Raw genomic sequence first — 26,960 nt, 5'->3', positions numbered from 1 at the left:
TTCACCTCAGAGATTGCACCATCCTGCTTTGTTGCTGAGCTATTTTGCTGACTTTCCTTTTTTTTATCTTATTGCATGGAAAAGCTTTCGAAAAAATTATTTCCTGTTATTAATTTCATGCTGATTCTGCTTGAAAGTGAAGAATTGTTTACCACTTTTTCTGCTATCGAAGAGGCTTCAATGTTCTGCGGAAGGCACTGATATACGACAGAAGGGTCAAATGGGAAAATTCCGAATGCTTCAAATGACTTTTTCACAATTCTTGGAGAGAGAGAGTTATTAACCGCTTCTGATACTGCTTGTATTAATGATTTTCTGTAAGAAGAAATTGACGAATCAGAAGGAACCGAGAATGCTCTTTATAGGCTGTTTTTGAAATGCGCGAATACAAACCTATCCAGCGGCTGAGTGAGATGTGTTGTCTGTGATGGAAGAATCAATAAATGGATTAAATGATCTCTGCATAAAGATATCACTGGAAAACTTAAACGAGAGGAATATCCATCAAGTATTATCAAAGAGAAGGAAGACCGTCCATGAAGCTCAACTCTTTTCTCATTTATTTTTGGCAATAATATTTCTATCATAACTTTTTCAAAATCTCTTCTTGTCATCCAGCCTGTCCCATTTGCCAAACAGTTAGTTCGATGATACTTCAATTCCTTTAGATCCTCGGAAATGGTCTGAGAAGGCCATTGCATGATTGAATCAAGTGACGTTCCATCTGCAAAAATAGAAAAAAATAATGTTGCATTTTTCCTTCTCTGTGCTTCTGGTAAAAAATCATGTTGAGATTCTTTTGTGTCTACTATTTCCTCGTCTGACTGCTACATCAAGATGTCAGTTTCGTCCAGATTGATGATTTAATCTGACGAAATATTACAATCATCAATCACATTTTTCAACAACGAAAACCAATTCCTCATGTTTTCAATTGAAGATGCTTGAAGGCGATGAAGATCTATAAAAGTTGGTTTTATTAATTTCAGTAATCCACTTTTCTTTATCAACCTGCGTGCCCATTTTTTGCTGATTTTCCTGACTTCAGGCGGTCGTGTGCATTCCTTCTTTTTCTTCATCAGCACATTTTCTGATTATCAAAAATGCACAATTAAAAAATAAAACTTACAAATAGCAACAAACGAATCTGATAATGTCTGAAACTGTCAATTTGTTTGTGGATGATATTTGTGCAATTGCACAATCTTCTATTTCCTCGATTTCCTATTTATTGAATAGCTCTAGCCTGCCAGCATGTTGAGGATCACGCCCTGCTTTTTTTGAAGCCATATGCCGGTAAATGGAAGAATGAGTAATAATTTTATTTTTCACAAGATCTGAAGGTTTCATTCCATCTTGTTTCACAAGATGAACAACTTTTTCCACTTTTGAAGGGAGCCGGCGAAACTCTGCTGAGGCCTAAATTGGTGATTATTTGTTGAAAGGGAGAGGCGAAGAAACGTTTGCTTTTTTCATATACAGTCAAAACCGGATATAATCACATCGGTTTTTGCACGACTTTTTGTGACAATATCCGATTATGATTATAAGCGATGTGACTTAACACAGAAAAATATGAAATTTAATTTTTGAAATAACTAATTTTGGGTCAATTTTTTATTTTTGAAAAAACTTGACAAATACCCATTTTTCAATAGAAATAACAATTTTTATTGTTTTATTATGTTATTCAGACTCATTTAAACATTATTTTTAAAAATCGATTTTTCGAAATTTTTGATCAAAAAACCGATTTTTCATTGAAAAAATCACCCAAAATAATTTAAAATGTGATTATATATTTTCATCCCTGTGATTTTATTCGATGGGAAATGAATGAAAAATGAGCTATAAATGTTGGTGCATGGAAAAATGTGACTATAAACGAATGTGATTGTATTCGATGTGATTATATCCGGTTTTGACTGTAATGTATGGAAGTTTGATCATTCTATTTGATATAATTTCTTATTGAAGAGATAAATTTTTTGACAGGCATTCAAAAGATAAATCAAGAAAGTTGATCAAGAATTGTTTTTTTGATTTGGAATTGTTTCAAATATGCATTCAAAAAAATTATTCAAGAATGAAGTGTCCCGAATTTTGTCCCCGACAATAACTCCAAAAGAGGTGAATCACAACTTGAAATCACATTCAGAAACTTATTTTTTTTTTTCCGATTTTTTATCATAGAATGATTTTAGATAATATTATAAAACATGCCAAGGGTGAATTTTTCATTTTCGCTATTCTTATTTTTTCAACGAAAAAAAATCAAATTTGAGAAAATTTTTTGTAATGATCAAACTTTTTTCAAAAAAATTTATTCAAAATCAATCGATTAAAAGAATTGTTTAAATATTTGAATGGAATTCTAAATTTGTCATTTTTTATTTTTATAAAGAAGGAAAATTGAAAGTTATAAATTTATTTTAATATTTTATAATTTACACCATTTATTATTCAAATTTGGTCAATTTATTATTCAAAATTAATAAACTGATTATTCGATTTTGGTAAACTTCTTATTCAAAATTGATAAAATTGAGTATTTTTTAAAAATTTTTTGTGAAAAATTGGTTATTGGCCGAATGTCAGAAAGTGATGAAAATGCTTTATTTAGTTAATATTCATAAAAATGTTGATAAATTGAACATCGATTTGTGTTATTTGTCAACATTTTTATGAATATTAACTAAATAAAGCATTTTCATCACTTTCTGACATTCGGCCAATAACCAATTTTTCACAAAAAATTTTTAAAAAATACTCAATTTTATCAATTTTGAATAAGAAGTTTACCAAAATCGAATAATCAGTTTATTAATTTTGAATAATAAATTGACCAAATTTGAATAATAAATGGTGTAAATTATAAAATATTAAAATAAATTTATAACTTTCAATTTTCCTTCTTTATAAAAATAAAAAATGACAAATTTAGAATTCCATTCAAATATTTAAACAATTCTTTTAATCGATTGATTTTGAATAAATTTTTTTGAAAAAAGTTTGATCATTACAAAAAATTTTCTCAAATTTGATTTTTTTTCGTTGAAAAAATAAGAATAGCGAAAATGAAAAATTCACCCTTGGCATGTTTTATAATATTATCTAAAATCATTCTATGATAAAAAATCGGAAAAAAAAAAATAAGTTTCTGAATGTGATTTCAAGTTGTGATTTCCCAATCCTTTTAATTATTTTCTCATTATAATTCTTTGTTCATCAATGTTTCCAAAACGATGCTGCTTCATAAAATAAATTCATTCATTTTGATTCTCAAAGTTTTGATTTTTTGTTTATTCAAAAAGAGAAATCAAAAATGAAATTTTAATTGCATGTATCTCTCTTTTGTTTCAATCTAAGCAATTTATTATGAACATTAATTGGTTCAATTTTTTTTTCCACTTATTTTGCAAACAAAAATATTTACCTTTTTTTTGGACTTTTTTTTTCAGAAATTAATTATATAAAAAAGAAAAATTTGTTATCGTTTTTTTATCGTTATAAAAAGAAAGCGTGATTGTAATGAATGGTGTGAATGATAAAGTTTTCGTTGCATTTGTGCTTTACAATGATATTAGAAGAATGAAAAATTTTACAACAAGAAACTTCCAAATGTTCCTTTTCAAAGAATTGAACATTTTGACATTCCAGTATCGTTTTTTGAACTTGCACAAATATACCCTTCTTTCAAACAAATGTTTTTTCTTTTTGTTACAATTGCAACTTCGAATTAACCTTTCTTTTCCTTTATTTTGAATGCGTTTAGTGCATACCACTCAAATAATTGTGAGTTTTCTCTAAATTGGAATTCTGAAACTTCTACAAGGTGCAACAATTAAATAAATTATTGTAAAATTATATTTATTTGTTCATTTATCAACTTGCCAGACTTTTAACACAGGCAATATTGCATCATTATTTTCATCTGAAAACAATTTTTCCAACTGGGCATTTGTGCCCAACGATTCCATCCAGAGTTAATTATCTATATGCAATTTCGTTATTGCTGAAGGATATTGGAAAAGGAGTTTATTTTCGAAATGGATATGCGGATCATATTAGAGGTCTTGACATGTGTGTGATTTCAATTATTGCTATATTTTTTTTAACTTTGGGGGGGAAATATTTTTTTTATTCGCACTTATTTGATTAATCGAATTGTTTTCAAGTGGTACAGGGCCGTTGGCAATTTATCCAATTCTTGGAGCATTATTATTTAATTGGGAATTTGTGGGACTTGGTTTGCAAAAGCAAGTTATTTTTTTGTTAACATTTTTATGAAATATATATTATGATTACTCTTGTAACGCGTATTTATTACAATGAGAAATTGACCCAGAGTCTGTTGCGTTTGCTCGAATGAATATTCAATTGAATGAAATGAATGAGAGAATTAGCATTCGCCAAACAACATCTCCCGACCAAGGTCTCATTTCTTCTTCTTCTTCTCCACTTTCTTCTACACCTTCTTCTTCCTCCTCCTCTTCCTCTTCAGAACAAAATCCAGAAATCTCACCAGAACTCAAACAACAACAACAACAATGCAAATTGGAAGTGAAAGCAGCAAAATCTGACTCAAATTTTGAGGCTGCGAAGAAAAATGAGAAGTTCGAGGTGATGCTCCCTTTTGTTCTCCAAGACGATTATTTCGACTTTTGCCTGTGCAACCCGCCTTTTTTTGCCTCAGAAGAAGAAGAAGAAGGAGGAGGAGGAGAAAGAGAAAGAGAAAGAGAAAGAGAAAAAGAAAAAGAAAGAGAAATAGTAAAAGAAAGAAGAGGAGAAAAAGTAATTGAAGAAATAGAAGAGAAAGAAGAGGGAAAAGATGAAATAGAAAAAGAAATGCAAAAGGAAAGAAAAGGAAACAAAGAAAAAAATTTCTCTTCAAATTCCACAACATCTTGTCAATCTGCTTCTTCATCTCTTCTTTCATCTTCTCATCCTGCATCGTCTTTCTATTCACCCTCATATTCATCATCTTCTTTCTCTCACCCTTCTTTTTCTTCTCCTTCATCATCATCATCTTCTTCTTCCTTTTCTTCCTCTTCTTCCTCTTCTTCTTCTTCTTCTCTTTCTTCATCATCATCATCGTCGTCTTCTTCTTTTTCTTCCAATTCTTCTTCTTCTTCTCGTTCTTTCCATTCGAGACGCCCCTTCCGCGACGGAACAGCCAGCGAAAAGGAGTGCAGCGGAGGCGAAGTGGCGTTTGTTGGGCAGCTGATCGAAGAAAGCTGCAGATTGAAAGAGAAAATCGGCTGGTTTACGTCGCTTGTGGGGAAGAAGAGAGACGTGGCTGTGCTGAAAAGAAGGATTGCAGAGCTGAATGTGGAAGTGGAGGTGGAAGGAGAGGAGGTGGAAGGAGAAGAGGTGGGAGGAGGAGGAGAAGAAGAAAAAGAAAAAGGAGAAGGAAGAGAAGGAGAAGGAGGAGGAGAAGAAGAAAAGAGAAGAAACAGTATTTATTCAAATGTGACAGATGAAGAAGATAACAGCGCATTATATTCTTCTTCTGCATTTGACAAAAGCAACAGCAGCAGTAGCAACAGCAACATTACTCTTGAAAACGAACCAATAAAAACTGCACAAAAACCAAAAATTCATTCAAAAATACCAAAAAACCCTGAAAACATTACAAAAACAATAGCAAAAATAAACAAAATAAAACATAAAAAAGTTATTATTCTTCCTGGAAGTGAAGCTGTGTGTATGCGTTGTTTTGAGCTATTTCAAGGGAGAAAAACGAGATGGGTGATTGCGTGGAGGTTTCTGAAGATTGAAGAACTGATAGAAAAAGGTGTGATTGCGAAGTGGATGGAAGAGGGGAAGGAGAGAGAGGAGGGAGTGGAAATGAAAGGAGGAGGAGGAAGAAGAGAAAGAGAAAGAGAAAGAGAAAGAGAAAGAGAAAGAGAAAGAGAAAGAGGAGGAGAAAGAGGAAGAAAGGAGAAAGAGAAGGAGGAAACTGAAGTATTTCAGAGAAGACAGCTCAAAACAGAGGAAAATAATATCTCATCATCATTGTCATCATCGTCTTTATCATTATCGTCATCATATTCTTCTTCTTCTTCCTCTTCTTCTTCCTCTTCCTCTTCCTCTTCTTCTTCCTCTTCTTCCTCTTCCTCTTCCTCTTCCTCTTCTCCTTCCTCTTTCCCCCTTCAACATCTTCCACATCTTCCCCATCCTCCAATCTCTTCTCCACTCACTTTTCAATCCCCCTTTGTCCTCCCTCCAAAACGGAGCCAAAAATTCAAAGTTCCCAGCGAAGTGACTGTTTTGGCAGCTGCTTCGGATTCTGCTGAGCTTTTTGAGAGAATTGTGAGGCTTGTGGGTGCATTGCATACAGCGCTTGTTGTTGCTGTTGATGGAGATAATAATAATAATAATAATAATAATAAACATTCTTCTTCTTCTCCTCCTCCTCCTTCTTCTTCTTCTCCTTCTTCTCCTTCTTCTCCTTCTTCTTCTTCTTCTTCTTCTCATCCTCTTCCTCATTTCCCCTTCTGCATCTGCTTATTTGAAGGATTTATCAGCTCTTCCTCTTTCCTTCGCACTCTTTTCTCTTCTTTTCATCTTATTCATTCCATTCAATCTTCAAATGACAGAACAAATGGAATAGAAGGAAAAGAAGAAGGAAAAGAAGAAGGAAAAGAAGAAGAAAAAGAAAAAGAAGAAGAAGAAGAAATTAAAGGAATAAAGGAAATAATTTCCTCTTATTCCCAATCCATTCTAAATAAGCATAAAAATCTATCCTTTCCAATGGAAGGCGAAAATATCAGAAATTTGATAGAAAACTACCTTCCTTCGTCTTATCATCATCTTGTCAATGAAGATGAAGCAGTTGATTACATAGCCGATCATCCAGTTTCTGCCATTTGCCCCTTAGATCAGAAATCGGAACAGCAATTGAAAGGATTTTCGCCTCCCATATTGCCATGCATCGCTACTTTTATTGTCAATGCTCAATTCATTCATACAACTTTATGGAAAATTACAATTGAAATTCATAAACAGAAAAATAACTCTGAGCAAGGAAAGAAAAGAGAGCAATCATCCACAAATCAACTTATTTGCAATTTTTTAGAATGCATCGAATCTGGAACACAAACTTTTTCGTGAATATTTATTATTTTAAAAGTTAAAAAAAAAATCAATTTTTGATCTATTCCATTACTAAATATTTTTCTTAAATAGGAAGGTGGTAAAACATTTAAAAAGCAAAAAAAGGCGGAAGATTTTTTTGATGGTTTGGTTCCTTCTGATGTTTATTATGAAACATTTTTATCAATTGATTTTTTATTAACCTCTTTTTGATTCGCTGTTTCGAAAAATCCAATTTTTTGGTGGATTATTAACAATAATAAGGATCAACCAGCTACTCAAATCAAATACGCTACTGTTGTGAAAATTATTGGCCGCACAGGTTCTCGTGGTGGAATTACACAAGTTAGATGCGATATTCAGGGTGAAAATCGTACAATTACAAGGAACATAATGGGACCAGTGAAACTTGGTGATGTCATCACCCTTCTTGAATCTGAGAGAGAAGCTCGCCGCCTTCGTTAATCACCTCAACGCCCTTTTGCATTTTGCCATCAAACTGTTGTAAATAAAAAACGAATTATCAAATTGGATTTTTATTTTGCAACTTAATAGAAAAATTTTTATTTTAAATAATGAGATTTTCATTTCGGCCAATGGTCGAAAATTTATTTATATTGTTAATTGACTGAAATGAATGGGCAACTGCAATATCTTTTGAGTTAAGCATATTCATAATTGTAATTGTGAAATGTTTCAGACGCTCTATTTATATGTTTCAAGATGACTAGTCACTTTTTGTGTAATTTGTTGAGGCCCAAATATTCCTAAAACTGTGGCTGAAAAGTTGAAAAGAAAAAGAAAAAATCAAATAAGAATCACCAAGAACACAAATTTTAAATTAAAAATAAGTATTATAAATCGAAAAAAGAAATGAAAGGAAAGAAATAAACCGCTTCCAGCTTCTATTTGTGTTCTCCCAGCATCGTATACGATTGCAGTGATAAGCCCTTGCTCCTTCGCACTTCTTTTGAGATTCATCATTTCTTCTTCTGAATGTAATATAAGGACTTGAATTGGCTTTTCTTCACTTTTCTGCCATTCGTTCATCAATTGGCAACATTTTTTATTGCCCTTTTCATAAATCATGAGTGTAGCGTGACCACATTGAGCACCAATTTTCCCTCTTCCCATTCCTAAGTCTTTACGAACACAAAGAGTCTTATTTTATGCAAAATATATTTAACATATACAAAAGCACATAAGTGCTCATACAATTGCTGGAGTTTGACGTAATAAACCTGCGGAATTTGAAGATGATGATATTTTTTCGGATGAACTTGAATTTTCGTTTTGTTTCCTTTTTGCTGCTTTGTTTCGCATTTTTGATAGTATTGATCCAATTAGAATACCAATGCTTGCGGCAGCAAGACCTTCAAGCATCTGAAATAAAAAATAAAAATAATAAATTGAAAAAATATATTTATGCCTCAATTGATCAAATTTCTTTGTTAAAAACCGAAAACACAAAAAGCATAAAATCCGTAATGTCAGATGTTTGTTATTCATTATATCGCAAAACTCTTGTTTCAAAGAAAGTCATTATTTGATATATTTTCATTTTGAAATTAAATTATAAGTTTCGTTTTTTTTTGGAGACCTACACACAAAAATAAAATCATTTGAACAAAAAACTATCCCCCTTTTTTTGCAAAATCGTGTTCAATATCCAAGATATCATTTAGCATAAAATGGAAAATGCATTAACAAGATGATTTTTTATTAGAATTTGTTTTCACAAATAAGAGTGGATAATTTTTTCACTGATTCTTTGCTTCAGACGAAAAATAATTTTAAATGCTGAATTATTTAATCTGGAAACATTTATTTCAAGAGAATAAAACGAAGGATTAATAAAAGGTGCAAACAAAATACTGATGAACTACCACAATCATTTTTTTTTTTTTTTTTTTTTTTTTGAAATAATATTGTTCTTATTTTTACAATCTCCTTTTCAGTTATGAAAAAAAAAAAAAAACCAACATGTTTCAATTTTCTATTTTCATATTGAACGTAGTCTGAAATCAAACATCAAAAAAAAAAAAATCTTCTAAAATCTATTTGGGAATTTTTTGAAAGAAAATGAAGAAGCAAGGGAATCATTTTATCTCAAAATCAAAAAAATAACGAAAAATGACAAAGCAAAATTCTCTCACAAACGCTGAATGGACATTAACCACAAACAATGAAGCAAACAAAAAATATCAGCTTCAACAATAAATAATATAATTTTCAATATTCTTAATCAAAAATTCACTGGAAAATAAATCTTCGACTATGCAATGACGAAATCCCATGATGGAATCTTCATAGCCTTCTTCCTCCATTTTCTCAAATAATTTTCCCTTCGCCTTTTTTCGCACTGCCTCATCGCTTTCAACTCTTTGCTCGTAATCAACCATTTCACAGAGTTTTCTGAAAAATTCAAAATATCTTTGAATCGGGTAATCCATCACATTCGACCTGTTCATTTCTTTCAAAAAGAGTTCAACCGTTCCTCCTTCCACCAGATAATCGATGTGTCTAATGTTTTTCATCATCTTTAAGAACATATGAAGACAATCCCCAAAAAACTGAAATTGATTACGAATTGATGCTGCACATATTCTTGTAATCAAAGTTATCAGCGCACTGATATTCTCTCCTTTCTGCAACGCTCCGCAATCAATCAATTCTTCAATCGCTTTTATCCATTTCTTTGTAATGTGCACTCTTTTTATTTCTTCTCTGCTCATTTCCTTTGAAGTTTTCTTCCAATTTATGCTTCCCGTCAAATCTTCAAGCTCTCTTGTTGCCCCTCTCACAAAATGAAGTTCTTTCAAAACAGCGTCTTCTAAACTATCATCATAATAAACTCGGCTTATCAAAAACTGCCAGGTAGATTGATATGCAAGTTGAGTCATGTTGTGATGTTCTTGATGATATTTGACAATTGCAACGATATGATCAAAATACATTTCTTTTTCTATTTTCTAACATTTGAACAAAGAATAAAATCATAAAATAGTTTGGATTGAAAATACAAAAATCACACTTCATATTTGTCAATGCAGCTCAATGCAAGCAAAGCTACTTCCACTTCTTTTTGAGTCTTCTCATTTCCCTCTTTCTTCAACGCAACATTCAGAAGGCAAGGTACACTAATTGGAAATAATTCTTCGAAAATTTCAGTGGCAGATAGCAAAAGATAGCTTTCACAAAGATCAATCATAAGTTTTTCCTTCCTTCCTTCTTTTTTCTCGTTTTCTTCAATAATCATCTTCTCAATTCTTTTGCGCAGGGATGAATCGCGAAGCTTGCTACACAAATATCCAACCAAAACTGCTCTATGTCCCAAATGCTTCAGCAACACAATTGCATTTTCCATTGAGAGTTTCTTTTCTTCAATCATTTTGTCCATTTTGTTGAACAAATCTTTTGTGAAAGTCCAATGAATTGCACTTCCATCCATTTCATCAATTATTTCGTTCAATTCTTCGATTTTCTGTTCCTGTTCGCTTTCTGGGCAATGACCTAGCACATAAAACAAGTCTTCCAAAAATGATGCAAACACACCAAAAATAAGTCCCTTTTAACAACAATTAAAATATCACAAACTATTAAACTTGTCTCTGAGGGATCGCTGCAGAGAATAATCATAAGATTCATCTCCTGTGCGCATTTCTATTCTGCTTATTGCATGAGCATTTTGATTTCGCAAAACTTCATATGCAAAACAAAAAAAGTAAAAACAACAAACATTGTTGATTATTGATGAAATAAATATACAGCGGTCCAACAAGAATTCCTTTGCTTTATAAAAATGAATGTGAAGTAGGGGTCACAAAGAAGCTACGATATTGGTTGTATTTAGCCAAAGACGAAAGAAATTTATTTCTTTCTGATCGAACCAACAATTATTCGTAATAATGAAATACACAGATTTTTGAATACAAATAGAACGTGTTGGAAAATATCCCACATATTTGGAATTGAGCTTTATGAACCACATGACGAAGAGGAAATAAAGCATTTAAAAGAACTCTTCAAAGAAGAGACAAAAAAGCAACAGTTTTTTCATTGATTAGGTGCATGCCACATCATTGCATTAAGCATTTTTATTACAATTTTGGCGCTCGCATTTAGAGTTATCTGAGAGCTTTGCTTCGTCGAGATAATTTTTCTGTTATTTCAAAGTGTGTGCCAGTTTCCGTGAATGTTACAAATTTAATGTGCTGACTGAAGTTATTCGCTTTAAGGATAATTTTGTTATTAGTTCCTTTCTTGAGTGGGTTATCCAGACTGAAGGAAGATTGATAAAGAGGATTAAGCTTTTATCAATTCACATTTTTTAATGAAACTCGTGCGTGCGATTGTTGGATTCCTTAGGAATTGTATAAAGACAACAATGGACAACATTGTGAATCGAGCATTGAAAGAGATTCTATTCCAAAAGGCTTTGAGGTTGAGCGAAGATGGAAAAAAAAATTGAGAAGACAAAAAGAGATTATTGCAATATCGAAATCAAATAGCAACCGAGTTTTTGAGTTCATTTCAACATTTTAATCGTTCAGTGATGTAACCGCTTGGTAAGTATTTTTTTCTGAAGACGCTTGTTACGTTTTTGGGAAAATTCATCACCTTAGATCGTTTTGATCGTAATCATTGATTTACCGATTTCAGGGCGGATTTTGAAGCAAACTTTGAAACAGTTGGAGCGATTCGGAAGCAAGTTCGACAGGACAGAACAGATTGCGATTGAAGCGTTTGATCAAATTAAGGTGTGTTTTCCAATTCATGTTGCATTTCAGCATTTATATTAATTTCAATAAGAAAGAAAGAAAGAAAAAATATAAAAAAATCCTCGATTTTTTTTGCAATAAAAATTTCTAATTTCTAATTTTTATCTTTATTTTTGTTTTTGCTTTTATTTTTATTTTTATTTTTTTTTATTTTCCTTTCTTTTCTTATAAAAAAATAATATATATGCTTCATCCTCCTCATTGAATGTGTTTATGCAAAATATTTATTCTCTCTTTAGACTCTCCTCAAAAATACAGGAGATATCGTATTGTCGCTTGTGAAGGCATTCACATTTATCATTCTTTTCTGCTTGTGCATCTGACAGCATCTGCCTTTGAAGGCGCCTTCCCTGTTTCTTTCCATCCAAATCGTTTCATTTCTAGGAGCATTGCAAAGCACCGTCCAGACGAACAAAGCAGAAATCTTCAGAATGAAGAAGAAGCTGTGGGAAGATGCAAAGAGGAAGAGGAGTTCAGGATCATCTGGACATTTGAATCAGGAGTTGAGAGAGGGAAGAGAAAAGATGATCAAAAATGAGGAAGTGGAAAATATTAAAAGAGAAAAAGGAAAAGAAGAAGAAGAAGATGATGATAACGATGAAAAATAATGAAGAATTTGAAGAATATGATGAGAAGGAAAATAAACAAAGAAGAGTGCAAGAAGAATGGAATCATTGAAGAAGAAGAAGGTGAAGAAGAAGGTGAAGAAAAAGAAAAAGAAAAAGAAAAAGGAAAAGAAGAAGGAAAAAAATAGATGGTGAATATGGAAACGATTAAGTTGTTGCTATGAGACCACAACTTCTCCTTTCTTTGTCTTGAACAAACCAGATTCAGCAGCTTGGAACATGCTACAGCTCATTAATTCAAAGGATCTTTCTATTGAGAAGATTATCTGAAATGAATCTTCCAAACTGGCTGGATCAACTTCGTTTGTTTCTGGGGCAAATATCTTCTTCTCTGAGCTGTTGTCATCTCTTTTGATTATCTTTTGCTTCTCTTTGATTTGTGATCACTCTGCCATTTCATTTTTTCCTTTTCAATCTGTTTCAATTAAATGTCAACTGAATCGTTCATTTGCTGATAAAACTGAACAAAGAAAAGAAAGAGTATTTTTGTTCACACAATTTTCAATGATAAGAGCATTGAGAAGATAAGCAAGAACGAGAATGAGATTTCTGTCAATAATTTCTCACATGTGAAAGAGAGATATCGAATAGAGAAACAGAGAGCAAGGATTGACACGTGTTGTTTTTGTGTGGGCAAAAGTCGAGGAGCAGCAACAGCACACTTGGATTCGTTATTGCTTTGTTTTTTACCAAAGATATTGCAGATTCTTAAATGTTCATTTCTTCTTTTTGAGGATTTTGACCAACAAAAAGCATTTTCTTCAAAGATATTTTCATTTTAGGTAAAACATGTATGGAAAATAATAATGCTCCCATCGGGAATAAAAATGGAAAACACTTATTTCTTTCAATTATTCAACAGTTCTTGAGGTTTTCGAAATATTTTTCTCTTCGGACAGAAGAAATGCTGTTAAACCTTGCTTTCATCCTTGTGTTGCACTTGATCTTTCACATATCTTTGTGGTTTTACACTTGTGAATTGCTGTGAAAGAGGATGTTTTTCAATCTCCTTTCTGAAAAATGAATGAAAACCAAAGAAAAGTATTTTTAAAAGTTTCAAAGGTGTTTCGCTTTTTCATTTTATTGTCAGTATTTCTCGTCTCGCTCATTCCATTTCCTATTCTTTCTGGTTCAAACATTTTCCATCTTTCTAATTTGTATTTCTTTTTCTTTTTTGATCTGAATATTCCAATAACTGTATATTTATTTGTGGGATCGATTGAGATTTTTGGAATTTAAAAAGGAAGAACAGATGCAAGCGGAACCGGAAGAAGTTTGCTCGATTTATTTTGAATGGGGTTCAGCTTTTCTTGTGGTGGTCAACTGTCTGCTCTTTTGTAAAATGGCTCCAACCATTGTGATTGTTTGATGGCTTCAATTCAACTTGGGATGCATTAAAGATATCACCTGTTGAAAGATTCAATGGTATGCTAATATTGCTGTGTGCAGATTCTTGGCGAATGCGATTTCTTCTGATTTGTATGTTTTTTCATCAGAAATGTTTTCGAAGCTGGAAGATTGCTGCGAGAGCGAGCAGAAGAAGATAATTGAAGAAATGAACATGGCAATGGAGGAAATGAATAAAACGGAATTCGAAACAATTTACACAAAAGAAATGCTCATGAAAATCACGGAACTTTTTGAAGAAAAGAAAATATCAATGAGAAATGCAATTTGGATGCTGAAGCCGATGGGACATCACAAAGCACTTTTGAGCATATTGAACGCAGGCAATAGTTTATATTACCCGAGTTTAAGATTTAAGAGGGCGATTGTTCAGGAAAACGAGAAAAAAGAAGAAAAGAACGAAAATTTTCTTGCAGATCTTTGTGAATGCTATTTGTTGATGGAAGACGGGCTTATTACAAGAGAAATGCTCACAATCGCCAGTGTTTGCCTTCTGAAAGTTGCTTTGAAGAAAGAGGAAGACGAAGAAACACAAAAAGAAGTGGAAACAGCTTTGCTGGGGTTGTGCAAGATTAATTTTTATGATGTATGGACATTTCGATTTTGTTGTGATTTTGTTGACGTTTTCACTTTTTAATTTAAATTGATATTTTTTCCCTTTATCAGAGAGAGTTTGACGAATTGCATTTGAGGGATTTCTTTGAAATCATCAAATATCATCAAGAGCATCGCAACCTGACACGGCTTGCCTATCAATCAGCTTGGATGTATTGCATCAAAAGAATTCAGAAGTGTGAGAGTGTCATAGCTGTTTCCGTGAATGAGCTGGATTTTGTGAGAGAGGCGAAAAGAGAGTTTGAAGAGGCGAGGAAATGTGTGGATTGGGGGAAGAAAGGAAAAGAGGGAGAACAGAGAAGGATGGAGACGAAGAATGCAGCGATTGTGGAAAGATGGATATTCATCATCAACTCCTTTTCGAGTGGCAAATATCAGGATGAAGAGTTTCTCGAATTTTTAGGTGAAGCAACAAAGCTGTGCAGAGCAGCGAGGGAGAATCACATTCAAGTTGCCAATCAGTGTTTTGTTGTATTTTCGTTGATGATGAAGAGAAATACACTTTTTCCTGCGGCCAATGAGTTGCAGAAGAGCAGGGCATTTGATTTGCTTTTGGAGGAGATTCAACGGGCAAAATTGAATGAAGAAATTATGTGTCACTGTCTGTATTTCTTTCTGAATCTTACGAAAAAATGGAGAGAAAATGCTACAGATGGTGTTGATTGGAAAGAAATGAAGAAAATGAAAAGAATTCTGTTTGACAAGATGGAAGAAGAAGGATACGAGGACTCTATTGTGAGCCTCCACGAATTATTAGAATTCTATAACAGAAAACTCCGTAACAACATATCAACGAGTATCTCTGATTATTTTGTGAACATTTGAGGAAACGAATCTCATTTCATTTTGTATCTCAATATTTTTTGAGTTTTTCTTATTCTTTCTTTCTTTTTCTTTAAAAAAAAATATCATATCACAATTAAACAAGCATTTGAGGGTATATTTTGTTCTCTCTCTCTTTTTTTTACTGATTCAATTTTGAAAGAAAATCAATTTTCACAAAAAATGAGCAAACCAAGTGAATGTTCAATTGTCTTTTTCCTCTCTCTTCTTTGAATATCTTCCTTGATTCTTGCTCTTTTTTTTTTATCTCAAGAATATTTGATAAACTGCTTATTCTTTATCCTCTTTATATGATTCAATCTGGGTAAATGCAGTTTTTAATTTGTTCTTTATGTTTTTTTTTCTTTGTTTCTTTTTCTTTTCCCATTTCCTCTTTGCGATCGTTTTTTGTTCTCCATTCCACATCAGACCTATTATATTCTAATCTTTGAATAGATTAAGCGTTTGATATTTCGTTTGATTTGTTTGAAGAACAAAATTTTATTAACATCCTCTTTCTGAACACCATCTTTTCAATTCTTGAAGTTATAGCATGTTCATTTCCTCTGGGAGCATCTTTTCTGATTTTTTCTCTTTGTCCTTATTTTTCTCTGAATGAGTTTTTCTTGTCTTCAGAAAGAGAGAACAGGAAGTTGCATCATTGCCTACAAAAATAAAAATAAAAAAAAAAAAAAGATGAACCAACAAATACAAATAACATTAATACTCGCAATCAAAGTTCCAAAATCTCTTTCAAATTGGAATCCGATAGGAAATGATTGATTTTCATATCACATCAAAGAGAAAGCATGAAAATGAATATTTATGAAATTCTGACGATTATTGATTTTTTAGATTTTTCAATAAAAAACAAAAGGACAAAAATTTATCCATACAGAAAATAAAGCTGTTTTAAATAATAATTGATGTAACACTTAATTTTATTTTTTTTAACAAATCTGATTCGTGAAAAAAATATTTTTAATTCGAACCATTAAAAATGTTTTGATAACTGTAAAATCCAAATAAAACCTCATTGTGAGGCAGCATCGAAAAAGAAAAGTGCAGAACTACTCCATTCTTTTTTGCGATGAAGATGCAGAAACAAAAGAATTGAAAGCGAGGCCTTATTCAACTGAAGGAGCATTGTCAAATCCTCATTTTGCCAGTGCAGTTCAACGGCCAGATCAAACAAAAAATTCTGAAGAAAGGCAACACATAAAAGTAGAGTCCGCCAGCATTCCCCTTTTGAACAGTCAGAGCAAAACTACTGTCAACAGCGAAGCAGATGTTGATTCCTTTGACAAAACACCACAAACACCGTGCTCAACAATAGAGAAGATGTCTTTGAGTACTCCATCATATCTTTTGCCAACATTTTCTTCAATAGTCAATGTGTTGCATTTGCCTTTCCAAGTGAAGCCAAAAAGATTTCATTGATTTCATCAAATATCCAAATCCACATTCCATTCCATTCCGATCTGCATTCTTCTTTGAATATGTTTCCATTTCCATTGTAACTTTATCAGATTTTTCGAAAATGCATTGGTTGCTTTTTAACATTGAAAAGCAATATTTTGAACATCACTTGAACATCAACCACTTGACATTCATTGAGAGGTTTAAATCGTTTATTTGTAAATTCCATTCAAAAGGCTTTCACAATTCTCTATCATCTTTTTAGATATTTTAGCACGAGATATTTTGAAGATGCACCAATTATTAATTGAAATACACACAATTTCATCAAAAAAGCGCTGGCTTTGGCGAGAATTTGTATTGATGGGAATTGCTTGGGAAGAAAAGATAACATCATTGGAGCACAAGGAAGAGAGAAAAGATAAAGAAGAAAATTGAAAAGAAAGTGAAAGGATGATGTTGATGAGAAGAAGAAGAAAGAGATGGAAGCAGGGCCAATGCAGAACGGAAAGCGAAGAACAAGAGATTGGGAAGGAAGAAGAGTCGAATGGGGTTATTAGTATTTTGCAATGAGAATGTTTAGCTGGCAAAGAAGGGCAAATTGTGTTTGTTCTTGTTTGCAGATTAATATTGATTTTTTTGAATGATTAAAATTTGAAGAAATGTGAAATATGAGAAACGATAGAATTTATTTTTATTTTTTATTTTTCATTTATTTTGGAAAATGTATTTTTGAGTTTTAATTACAACACATTAAATTCTTTTTATTTGTTTATTCGTTTTTTTTAAATCTTTTGGAACTTCTTCTTTCTTTCTTTTCTTTTTTTAAAAAGAATATGAGAAGAGAAGGTTCACATTGCATGTCCTTTCAATTGGAACAAAGGATTTCTCGAAAGGAATCTTTTCTCTGAAAAAAAAGCAGATGAGTATTTTTGAACAACAAACATTGGTTGTTTGCATCAATAAGATAAACATGCAAAATTGAGAAGGAGCAAGAAAACGGGGGACGAATAAAGCAGAAGAGGTTGTTTGGATGTTTGGAGCAAAGAAGAAGGCGAAGAGGAATGAGAAAGAGAGGAAATGAAGAGAAGAAGAGAGAAGGGAAGAAGAGGAATTGATTTGTGAAATGATGTGAAAGTTGGAGGAAGTTATGAAGGGAGAGCAGTTGAGCAGCAGACAAGTGGAAGAAAGAGAAGGTGGATGAAGAAAGACTCATCATTTTAGAGCAATTGGAGAGGATTCATTTGACAACTCGAAAAAACACATTCAACTGGTGATTTTGAAATCAATTTTTTTGATGAGAGACTTTCGCCTTTTTATAACTTTGCTGGACAGCAATTTCTTTTTGAAATGGTTTTTTTTTTCAATCTTTCATTCAGTTTTATCTTTTTATTTTATTTATTTTTTGAAGTGAAAGAATTTCATTTGCTTCAGCAAATACCGATTCATGCCTGACAAAAACCAAAGAAAGCCACATGCTTTGGATATGCTCCAGATGTTTTTCAAAAGCCCACAAAATGATTTGCTGAAAGAAAGATTTTTTCAGTTTTCAATTGTGATAAAATCCATTATTTATTTCGATTTGATCATCCGGAAAAAAATAAAAATTTTCAACTCAAAATTGACTTTCATTCTGCTTGAGAATGCTTTTATTCTTTTTTGTATGTTTGATTCTTGAGAAAACATTTGAAGCACAATATGTCTCTGGAACTGCCACATTGGAGAACAAAGGTATTCTTTCGAATTGTTATTTTTTCAATTATTCTCTTTATTTGGGTTCAGGTTATTCAAATGATGCACAATATCTGTCAGAGACCGATAGCAATTATATATTTGAGCAGAATGCATTGTTAGAAGTGAAAAGATTACAGTCAGGACTTTCTACAGTGAAAAACACATTTTTGGGATTGCACAATTCTACAGTTGGACTGAAAAATGTGGCAATTGAACATTCTTCTTCAACGTGTGTGCTCATAACAGGCAAATCGAATCTAACAATGGATTCCTGCATTTCCCACCAAAAATCGGAATCTCCGTTTCTTTTGCAAAGTGGGGCAATCTGTTTCACAAACATGACTTTTGTCCCCCAAAAGAATCTTTGCCCTTCCAGCCTCATATTTTCATCTGATGATTCAAATTGTGTTATTTTCAGAAATTCCATCGTTGAAGATCTGGCTGTCTCATCATCAGACTATTTCCTGCTGTCTGGAAAGAGCGAAAGTGAACAGATTGATAATTGTGCCTTCAGGAACATGTCAGCGAAATATGACAAGAACGGTGATTATCAAATCGAACATTCATGTTTGTTGAGTTCAATGGAGAACTGCCTTATTTATTCTTCTGTTAATGTATTTGAAGGAGGTATTTCAAGTGGATCTTTTTCTTCACAAGAATTTATCTGCAAAAACACAACTACACATCATGGGAAAAGGGAAAAAAATATTCTTCAACCAAGAGAACAAATGGACACAACAGAAAGTCAATCCTTTTCTTTATGTGAATGGGTTGACTGCACAGCACCACAAGGAGGTGCTCTTTATGTGCATGACAATGAAAAAGCCATCCTTCGAGTTGAAAATTCGTCATTTACAAGATGCAATGCTTCCTCGACAAGAGGTGGAGGAATATATGCATTGAAAATCGCTGAATGCAATGTGCTCCATACTCCATTCTTCCAATGTTCTGCAGCAGCAACCACTGACTTTGGTGGTGGTGGAATTTCATCAGAATATGTTTATGTCCAGACAATGGTTGATGATTGCTCCTTTCATAATTGCTTTTCTGGCAACGATGGAGGGGCAATTGATCTCCGTTTAACAAAAACTCAAAGACAAAAACACTGTATTATCAATTCATATTTTGATAACTGCAGATGCAATTCTTCGACCGACGGAGCAGGTGGTGCTGTCGAACATTGGCGCTGCATTGATAAAGTTATTATTTCAAATTGTTTTTTTTGTCATTGCTATTCAATGCAGGGAGCAGGTGCTGTTGGTGTATTAATTAACAGTAACAATAATGGAACATTGTTTTATTTCTGCTTTTTCCATAATAATACATGCGTTGCAGGGGGTCATGATGTTGTTCTTTATAATTCGACATCAAACAACATTGATTCAACCTGCTATTCAACAAGGAATACAACAAACAGAGTTAGCACAAGCTTGTATACCATTGCTGACAGAAGCGAATGGCTTCGAAACGATTTCGGAAAAGTCAGATTTGTTTCTTCGACTGAAACACAACCTTATGCAACTGATACGTATGCATGTGGGCTGAATAAAATTCATCCTTGTGGAACTCTCAGGCATTGTTTGACTCAGCTTATTCCTGATATTGTCACAGATATTGAGATACTCACAGGAACGATCACAGAAACCAAGAGTGTGGACTGCGGAATTAACACTTTCACGATATATGGCCAAAGTGATTTGAGTTCAACAGTTCAAATAGAATTTGAAGCATCAGATTTATCTCTGTTTTCAGTCTCCACAGGAAAGTTGACTGTCAGAGATTTTATCCTTGTGCATGACTCGGTTCATCCGAATAACTGTGGGTCAAGGCTGTTTGAGATTACAGGAGCAGGAGAGATGCATATAAGTGGATTGAACATATCTATTGGGAGCGGACAATCAACAGAAACAGCGTTCACCACTGAGCTTATTAATGTTCAGAGTGGGATGTTTCAGATGGAAAATGTGAACTGGGCAAAGACCATTTCCACTTTTTCGTTGTTTTCGCTTTCTTCGACAAACGAAATTTCATTGACACTTTCAGAATGTGCCTTCAGTGGAATTGAAAGAACAAACAGTGGAGCAGCTGTGATGTCGTTTTCTAATGATAAGGCAAATATCGATCTGGATTCTTGTTCATTCGAAGGTTGTGGAAGCACAAGTTCAGAAAATGGAGGATCGATGATGCTGTGTGTGGGAGAAGCAAATGAAGTGAAAGTGGAAGGTGGATCTTTCGATGGGTGCTTTTGCTCAGCAACAGATGGTTTTGGGGGAGGAATCCTTCTTCGATTATTGAATGAAAATCCCAATTTCTTGATCTCTTCTTCCTTTGGGACAAATACAGCCAAGTGGGGAAGCGACATCTTCGTCTTTTCACCCAATCTGGAAGTGACTACAAAATCAGAAAAGATCTCGTGTGTTACGGCATCGTCAGATACTGCTGACAAGGTGAGAGGATATGAAAATGGAAACAACAGTTTGGCCATTCCTCTGTGCATTTATCTCCTTCCGACTCCAGAAGAAATCTTTGTGAGCAACTTAGAGGCATGTGATCATTCACACTGTGGAATAGTCCAATTCCCTTGTTTGACTTTGAAGCACTCTCTCACACGGTTGACAGGAACAAAGAAAGTTGTTGTGAGTGAAATGATTTCGATGAGCGATGAATTGGCATTTGCTGGACAGAAACATGAAATCAGAGGAAATGATGATCAAAGTGGCTGGACAGTCTCTGATTCAAGTTCAACATCCATTTCATCGATGATAACAGCAAGTACTGAAACAGAATTGTCAACACTTATCTTTTCTCTTCCTCCTTCTCTTTCATCACACTCCACTTTAATTTCTTCATCTTCACGACTGACTTTATCTCATTGTTCTCTTTCTCTTCAAAATCCTTTATCCGAATTGGCGTTGCTATTCTTATCAGTTGAGTCTGGAACCTTGTATGTTGATTCGTTTTCTGCTTCATCGATTGATTTGAGTGGAAATCCATTGATCTCATTGTCTGGAAGTGGAACAAATACCGAGTTGATGAGCACTCTGTGGTTGAACATGACGAACTGCTATTTCACAGGAATAGAAAGAGCAGCTGGAAGTGGAGGCTGTGTGAGCATTGATAATAGCAACGATGAAAATTCCAATGGTGAAATAAATATTGAAGAATGCGATTTTGATGGATGCTCTGTGTTGGAAGATGAAAGCAGAGGAGGGGCAATCAATGCTCAGCTGAAAGGGAACACTCAATTGAACATTATTTCATGCATATTCACAGAATGCACAGCACCAACTGGAGAAGAAGAAAAGACGGGCTTTGGTGGAGGGATGGCACTGAAGCTGATTGATGACTATTCTTTGTTTGTGATATCATCACCCATTTTTGATACAAGCAAACCAAATTCAGCGAAATATGGAAACGATCTTTTTGTTGATTCAACCGACTTGACAAAGAGCATCACAAACACCTCACTTCCATTTGTATCTGGGAATCTGGTTGATATTTCCTTGGATTCAATGAGAGGCTTTGATGGAAGCGATACAACGAATTCCATTCCACTGGTGTATTTTTGGCTTTCACTTGGCACACAGGTATTTATTGGAGGCAAAGGAAAAGATATGGGTGCGTGTGGATTCTCAGATTATCCATGCCTGTCTATCGATCATTCGTTGACAAGACTGCAAGAAGGAAATGAAAGGAATATAACCATCATTGGAAAAGGAATTCTTCAGAAATGCGTTGATCTCAGTGGAATTTCAGTGAAATCGGATAATAGCAGCATATGCTCTTTGGAATGTTATTCATCGCTTGAAGGATCAGAAGAAGCTGTAATGAAGATATCTGGAATAACAAATTTCGAACTGATTCGCTTTATGATTCCATATTCTTTCACAGGTGGAGTCAGTTATTTAATGCATGTTGGATCAAGTGAAGGATTGTTGACTCTGAAAGACTGTTCGTTCACAAAAAATGAAGAAAGCGGAGAAGAAATAATTAACTATGGCCTGATTAAGGCAGATGGAGGCACAGCTCAATTAGAATTTGCCAAAGTCCAATCACTCAGCTTTTCAAAAGATGTTATTTCTGTGTTATCTTCAACGATTTTGAACATTAAGAACTCGACAATGAAGAATGTTGAGCTGGATGGAGCAAGCGGTTTGAGCATTTCAAAGAGTTCAAGAAGAGAAAAAAATGAAGTGGAGCAAGATGTTGTAATTGAGTGGAGTGTATTCGAAGAAGTCACTCAGAACACAACCAATGATATTCCCATCATTCGAAATGCCAACGATGATGATCCACTGAAAATGGTGATTCGAAACACAACGATGAAGAAGTGCGGAGGGCTGAAGTGTAGAAAGGGAGGAGGGATGTTCTGTGGGTTGAATGAGGGAGGAAAGTTTGAATGCTCATTTTGCACGATTTCTGAGTGCTTCTGCTCAACAACAGGAAGAGGTGGGTGGTTGTTTCTGGAATGCACCTCGACAGTTGAGCAGCCTCTGAACTTTGTCCTTTCGAATATCACATTCAAAGACAACTCTGCATTGAGAGGGAGGGATGTGTATGTGAGATGCCACTCAATCGATTCACAAATAATTGACGAACAATTCTTGCTGGATTTCAGAGCACCTTTTGTGAAGGAGCTTGCAATGTGGGGCTGCATAACAGACTCGTTTGTGGGAGAAGAAGATCTTCTGCTGAGAGTCGTGAGATACCAGAGTGAGACGATATTTGTGTCTTCTGCTGATGAAAACTCGGAAGACAGCAGGCAATGCGGAGAGTTCAGCATGACTTGTCAATCATTGGATACGGGAGTTCAACACATCATTCCTTCATCATATTCGCAGCTGCTAATCTCAAAGGAGACGATCATCAATGGAGAATGCGAAGCGAAGGATGTGATCATCCGCTCACTTCAATCTCCCACAGCTGCTTTGGTTCATCTGAACTCAACAATAACAGGCGAGGGAAGTCTTATCACAACTTCAGAGAATGTTCGGATTGAGAAGTTGAAATTCAACTTTGGGAAGTCATTTTGTTATTCTGGAAGTTCAATCATTAATGAAGCAAGTGGACAGCTTTCTCTTTCAATTGTTGATTTCTCTTCAATTGTGGAGTCAAACAGCATTCCATCTGTTGCTCTCAACTCAACTTTGCTGAGCATTGGAAATGGAATTCTTCATGTTGATAACTGCTCAGTGTCACTCCTTTCGTTCAAGAAGTCAGCTTTTCTGCTAAATGGAGATGAGATCAACATCACAAATTTCAGACTGGAACAGATTGAATCAACATCAAATGTATTTGAGATTGGGCAGTGCAAAGAAGTTGCATTTAATTGGGTTGTGGCTGATGAAGTGAAGCTGTCTGAAGGATGCATCATTGCGATTCATGGTTCGAATTCAGGAACAATTTCGATTGGAATATCCTCATTCAACAACTGCTCAAGGAATTCAGGAGGATCTTCTGTTCTCTCTGTTTCTTCAACTTCTGCTCAAGTTACACTTTCAAACTGCACTTGCACGAATTGCATTTCATTGTCTGAAAAAGGGAGCATAATCCAAGTGAGCAATGCAACGAGTGTTTTTTTGGAGTTGTGTCGATTTATTGGAGTTCTTGAGAAAGAAAGGGAAAATGACAGAATTAATTCTTTTGAAGAAATATGCAAATGGAATGAATCTCTTGTTCATTCAGCGAACACTTCGCTGATAATGAATTATGCGACAATATCGAATTCTTCGTCAGGAGGATTGTCCATATCTGCTGGCAATGTGACAATTGAGAAAGGTGAGTTTTTGAACAACAATCCTTTTGTTCAGAAATATCCCTCTCTTCATCGAAACATCATTTGCTCTGATTCTGCTTCACTGACCATTTCCAGTTTGAAAGGAGGAGATGGAGTGAAAGATAACTCTTCTCTTTGGATTCTGAATGATGGATGCACCCTTAGTGGAATAGCAGGAGAAAGACCATCTCCATTTTTCATTCCCAGACTGGAAGATGTTTCTGTGAATGAAAATGAAAGCAACATTTTTATCAAATTCAAGGGAGCACTTCTTCTTCCTTGTGATTTGTCATTCAGACTGGTGTATAAAACAAGGGATGTGGAGTTGGTTGAGACATATCCCTTTGATGAAAACAGTTTTGTGTCTGAAGATGAAGTGATTGGAACAATCCCTTCAGAAAATATACATTCGATTGCAGATGAAACAGAGGTTTCTGTGATGATTCTGTTTGGGAAGCAATTGGCTGCGACTTCACCACAGATACTGAAGAACAGAAGTGAGTCCAAGGAGGATGGAGATGAAAGAATTGTTGAAGGAGGAAAAGAAAGAAAATCTTTTTGGTTGCTAATTGTGATTATAATGGCTTTTGTGCTTCTCCTCATTTTAATTATTGCGGTTATTTCTACAATTAGATGGAGAAATGCAAAGAATGAGAACAAAGAGCTGAGAGAGATTGTGAATGATAACATCAGAAAGGATCCAAAGGCATTTGAGATGGTGACGATGGAGATGTCTCCAGAAGAGCAGTGGAGGAGAGCAGAGAGGGAGGCTGAGAAGAAAAACGAAGAGAGGATCAAGAAGAGGGTATATGCGAAAAGCCTTCAGCATTCAGAATCGTCAGAACACTTGCTGGCTGAAAGTGGATCGACTGAATATATCTTGGGAAAGGATTCAGATAAGATTCCTCAATGGATACTGGAAAAAGTTGATGAGGAGACACAAAAAAGAACTCCTTCTCCATCTATTTCATCCACTTCATCCACAGACACTTCAGACACAGAGTCCACTTTTGTTCGATCGGAGAGTCTGTGCCCGACCACCTCATCGATGTCGAATCTGGTGGATGCAATGGCCTGTTCATCTCCTCACGAGAAGCTGATTGCGGATCTGAGGGATTCGCTGTTCATGTTACTTCATGGAAGGAACAAAACAAAGGAGATGGCGATTGGCACTCTTCAGGAGAGGGAACAGACAGCTGCTCAGATCCTGTTCTGGGTGGCTAATCTTGCACTTCACTCATTTGATGAAATGGAAAATCCACTTCAGTCACTTGCCAATCTGAGTCCTCACATTGTGTTGTTCTCCGAACACATGGTCATCTGCATCGTGATGCATTCCGATTTCCTTTCTTCTGATGATTCAGATTCATCATCGATCTCATCATCAACTATTGTCACATCTGTCAGTGATGATGATGATGATGAAGATGACTCCCTTCCTTCATCCGCCTTTGAGGATGAGGGACTTTTCAAAAAAGAGTGTTTGAGGTGGAAGGCACCAGAGCTGCTGATCAACAAGAACATGGGGGCATCAAAAGAGTCAGTTTCATTCTCGATCGGGATGATACTGTGGGAGTGCCTGACACTCCAGATCCCGTTCGGAGATTATGAAGCTGAGGTGGCTGGACAGAAGATAGTGAATGGGGAGAGACCAAAAGTTGAATGCGTTCGAGAGCTGTCAATGGGAGCGATTTCGGAGAGGTGCTTGTTGGAAGATGGCGGAAATAGGCCGACACTTGTCGAGCTGAAAAGAGAATTCATCCAACATTTCCCAGCTGGAGCTGTGATGCTCACTGTTTCAGATGCGATAGACATCAGCAGAGAGACAGACAATGGAAACCGGGCAAGCGGGACAATATCAGAAGGGAGCATTCTTGGTTTAATGAAGGAGTGAGATGATCACGCACAGACTGAGAATAGAAAGCATTCACCATATGTGGATGTTGGAAGTGGTGGTTTCTGTTCGAGTTGATTGGTTGATATATTGGTGAAATGAATTTTTGACGATATTCACAAAGCAGAACAAAGGAAGCAGCGAGATGAATAAGGAGTGAAGAAATAAAAAGGAATACCGTGAAAAAGAAAAAGAAAAAGAAAAAAAGCAGTGTGGCAATCATGCGGATGGAGTTGCCGCAACTGTGAATTATGATAATAGTTGTTCTATAGAATATTTAAAGCTGGCTTTTGTTATTTTTGGTTAATGAATAAGATTTTTCATCATTTTTTTTTGAAGTTTATCGATTTTGAAATGGATTGTTTTTATTGTTTTCTTAATCCTTATTTTTTTCTAAAAAATCGTAACTCTGATTTTTTATTATGGCTGCAGCTGCTTCATGCAGAGACAAATATTGAAATTATCACAATTTTTTCTTTTTCCAATAGTTTTCACCATTTGTATTTGTATTGTTCCGTTTTGTTTCAATTCTGTTCAAATAATTCCAGTTGAATTTGTTTTTTCTCACTTTTGTTTTCGTTCTTCATTTTTTGATAGCCAGCCTTTTTCGTTGTTTCTTGTTCTTCACATGTGTATATATTCATGTACCTCACAAGAATTTTTGTAATTCAATTGTTTGTATTTCAAATTCATTTCATGTTTGTATTCATCCACTGAATTTTTGGAGAAGAAATATCATTTTTCAATTCTTTCAACAAATGAATATAAAATGCATCACGATAATTCAT

The 26,960-nt window shown here is 34.5% G+C and overlaps 7 protein-coding genes across 7 annotated transcripts; 5 read left to right on the top strand and 2 right to left on the bottom strand.

The window, feature by feature from the left end:
- Window positions 1-4,368: 4,368 nt before the first annotated feature.
- Window positions 4,369-7,167, top strand: MONOS_3552 (uncharacterized protein; the record flags this gene model as incomplete). The annotated part of the gene is made up of 1 exon (XM_067873560.1): window positions 4,369-7,167. One exon carries the CDS (start codon window positions 4,369-4,371, stop codon window positions 7,114-7,116), a length of 2,748 nt encoding a protein of 915 aa, XP_067730831.1. The 3' UTR covers window positions 7,117-7,167.
- Window positions 7,168-7,240: 73 nt separating this feature from the next.
- On the top strand, window positions 7,241-7,563 carry MONOS_6982 (putative ribosomal protein S28e; the record flags this gene model as incomplete). Its single annotated transcript, XM_067877270.1, has 2 exons — window positions 7,241-7,243; window positions 7,363-7,563. 2 exons carry the CDS (start codon window positions 7,241-7,243, stop codon window positions 7,561-7,563), a joined length of 204 nt encoding a protein of 67 aa, XP_067730830.1.
- Window positions 7,564-7,621: 58 nt separating this feature from the next.
- On the bottom strand, window positions 7,622-8,525 carry MONOS_3553 (putative peptidyl-tRNA hydrolase 2). The gene is made up of 3 exons (XM_067873561.1): window positions 8,314-8,525; window positions 7,992-8,259; window positions 7,622-7,877 (listed from the first exon to the last, which is right to left on the bottom strand). The coding sequence occupies exons 1-3, from the start codon at window positions 8,479-8,481 to the stop codon at window positions 7,804-7,806; spliced, it is 510 nt and encodes a 169-aa protein (XP_067730829.1). The 5' UTR covers window positions 8,482-8,525; the 3' UTR covers window positions 7,622-7,803.
- A 1,601-nt stretch (window positions 8,526-10,126) lies between these two features.
- Window positions 10,127-10,759, bottom strand: MONOS_3554 (uncharacterized protein; the record flags this gene model as incomplete). The annotated part of the gene is made up of 2 exons (XM_067873562.1): window positions 10,127-10,629; window positions 10,696-10,759. 2 exons carry the CDS (start codon window positions 10,757-10,759, stop codon window positions 10,127-10,129), a joined length of 567 nt encoding a protein of 188 aa, XP_067730828.1.
- Window positions 10,760-11,431: 672 nt separating this feature from the next.
- On the top strand, window positions 11,432-12,202 carry MONOS_3555 (uncharacterized protein; the record flags this gene model as incomplete). The annotated part of the gene is made up of 3 exons (XM_067873563.1): window positions 11,432-11,471; window positions 11,761-11,858; window positions 12,119-12,202. The coding sequence occupies 3 exons, from the start codon at window positions 11,432-11,434 to the stop codon at window positions 12,200-12,202; spliced, it is 222 nt and encodes a 73-aa protein (XP_067730827.1).
- A 1,496-nt stretch (window positions 12,203-13,698) lies between these two features.
- Window positions 13,699-15,911, top strand: MONOS_3556 (uncharacterized protein). Its single transcript, XM_067873564.1, has 4 exons — window positions 13,699-13,778; window positions 13,906-13,930; window positions 14,002-14,498; window positions 14,579-15,911. The coding sequence occupies exons 1-4, from the start codon at window positions 13,758-13,760 to the stop codon at window positions 15,350-15,352; spliced, it is 1,317 nt and encodes a 438-aa protein (XP_067730826.1). The 5' UTR covers window positions 13,699-13,757; the 3' UTR covers window positions 15,353-15,911.
- Window positions 15,912-18,065: 2,154 nt separating this feature from the next.
- MONOS_3557fu3558 (uncharacterized protein) lies at window positions 18,066-26,172 on the top strand (the record flags this gene model as incomplete). The annotated part of the gene is made up of 4 exons (XM_067873565.1): window positions 18,066-18,121; window positions 18,180-18,265; window positions 18,551-18,731; window positions 18,921-26,172. The coding sequence occupies 4 exons, from the start codon at window positions 18,066-18,068 to the stop codon at window positions 26,170-26,172; spliced, it is 7,575 nt and encodes a 2,524-aa protein (XP_067730825.1).
- Between the last annotated feature and the right edge of the window lie 788 nt (window positions 26,173-26,960).

Source organism: Monocercomonoides exilis (assembly GCF_001643675.1).
Source record: "Monocercomonoides exilis strain PA203 chromosome Unknown scaffold13-1861174, whole genome shotgun sequence".
Taxonomy (NCBI): domain Eukaryota; phylum Preaxostyla; order Oxymonadida; family Polymastigidae; genus Monocercomonoides; species Monocercomonoides exilis.
Note: the sequence above shows the minus strand (reverse complement) of the source record. Positions and strands in the feature narration are given on the sequence as shown.

Bases quoted from the DNA above. Each gene is read 5' to 3' on its own strand.
- MONOS_3553 (XM_067873561.1), bottom strand. From the start codon at position 8,481: ATGCTTGAAGGTCTTGCTGCCGCAAGCATTGGTATTCTAATTGGATCA. The intron at 8,260-8,313 runs GTATGAGCACTT...GCATAAAATAAG, and splicing joins TACGTCAAACTCCAGCAATT to ACTCTTTGTGTTCGTAAAGA. The intron at 7,878-7,991 runs GTTTATTTCTTT...TCAACTTTTCAG, and splicing joins ACAAATAGAAGCTGGAAGCG to CCACAGTTTTAGGAATATTT.
- MONOS_3556 (XM_067873564.1), top strand. From the start codon at position 13,758: ATGCAAGCGGAACCGGAAGAA. The intron at 13,779-13,905 runs GTTTGCTCGATT...GATGCATTAAAG, and splicing joins TGCAAGCGGAACCGGAAGAA to ATATCACCTGTTGAAAGATT. The intron at 13,931-14,001 runs GTATGCTAATAT...TTTTTTCATCAG, and splicing joins ACCTGTTGAAAGATTCAATG to AAATGTTTTCGAAGCTGGAA.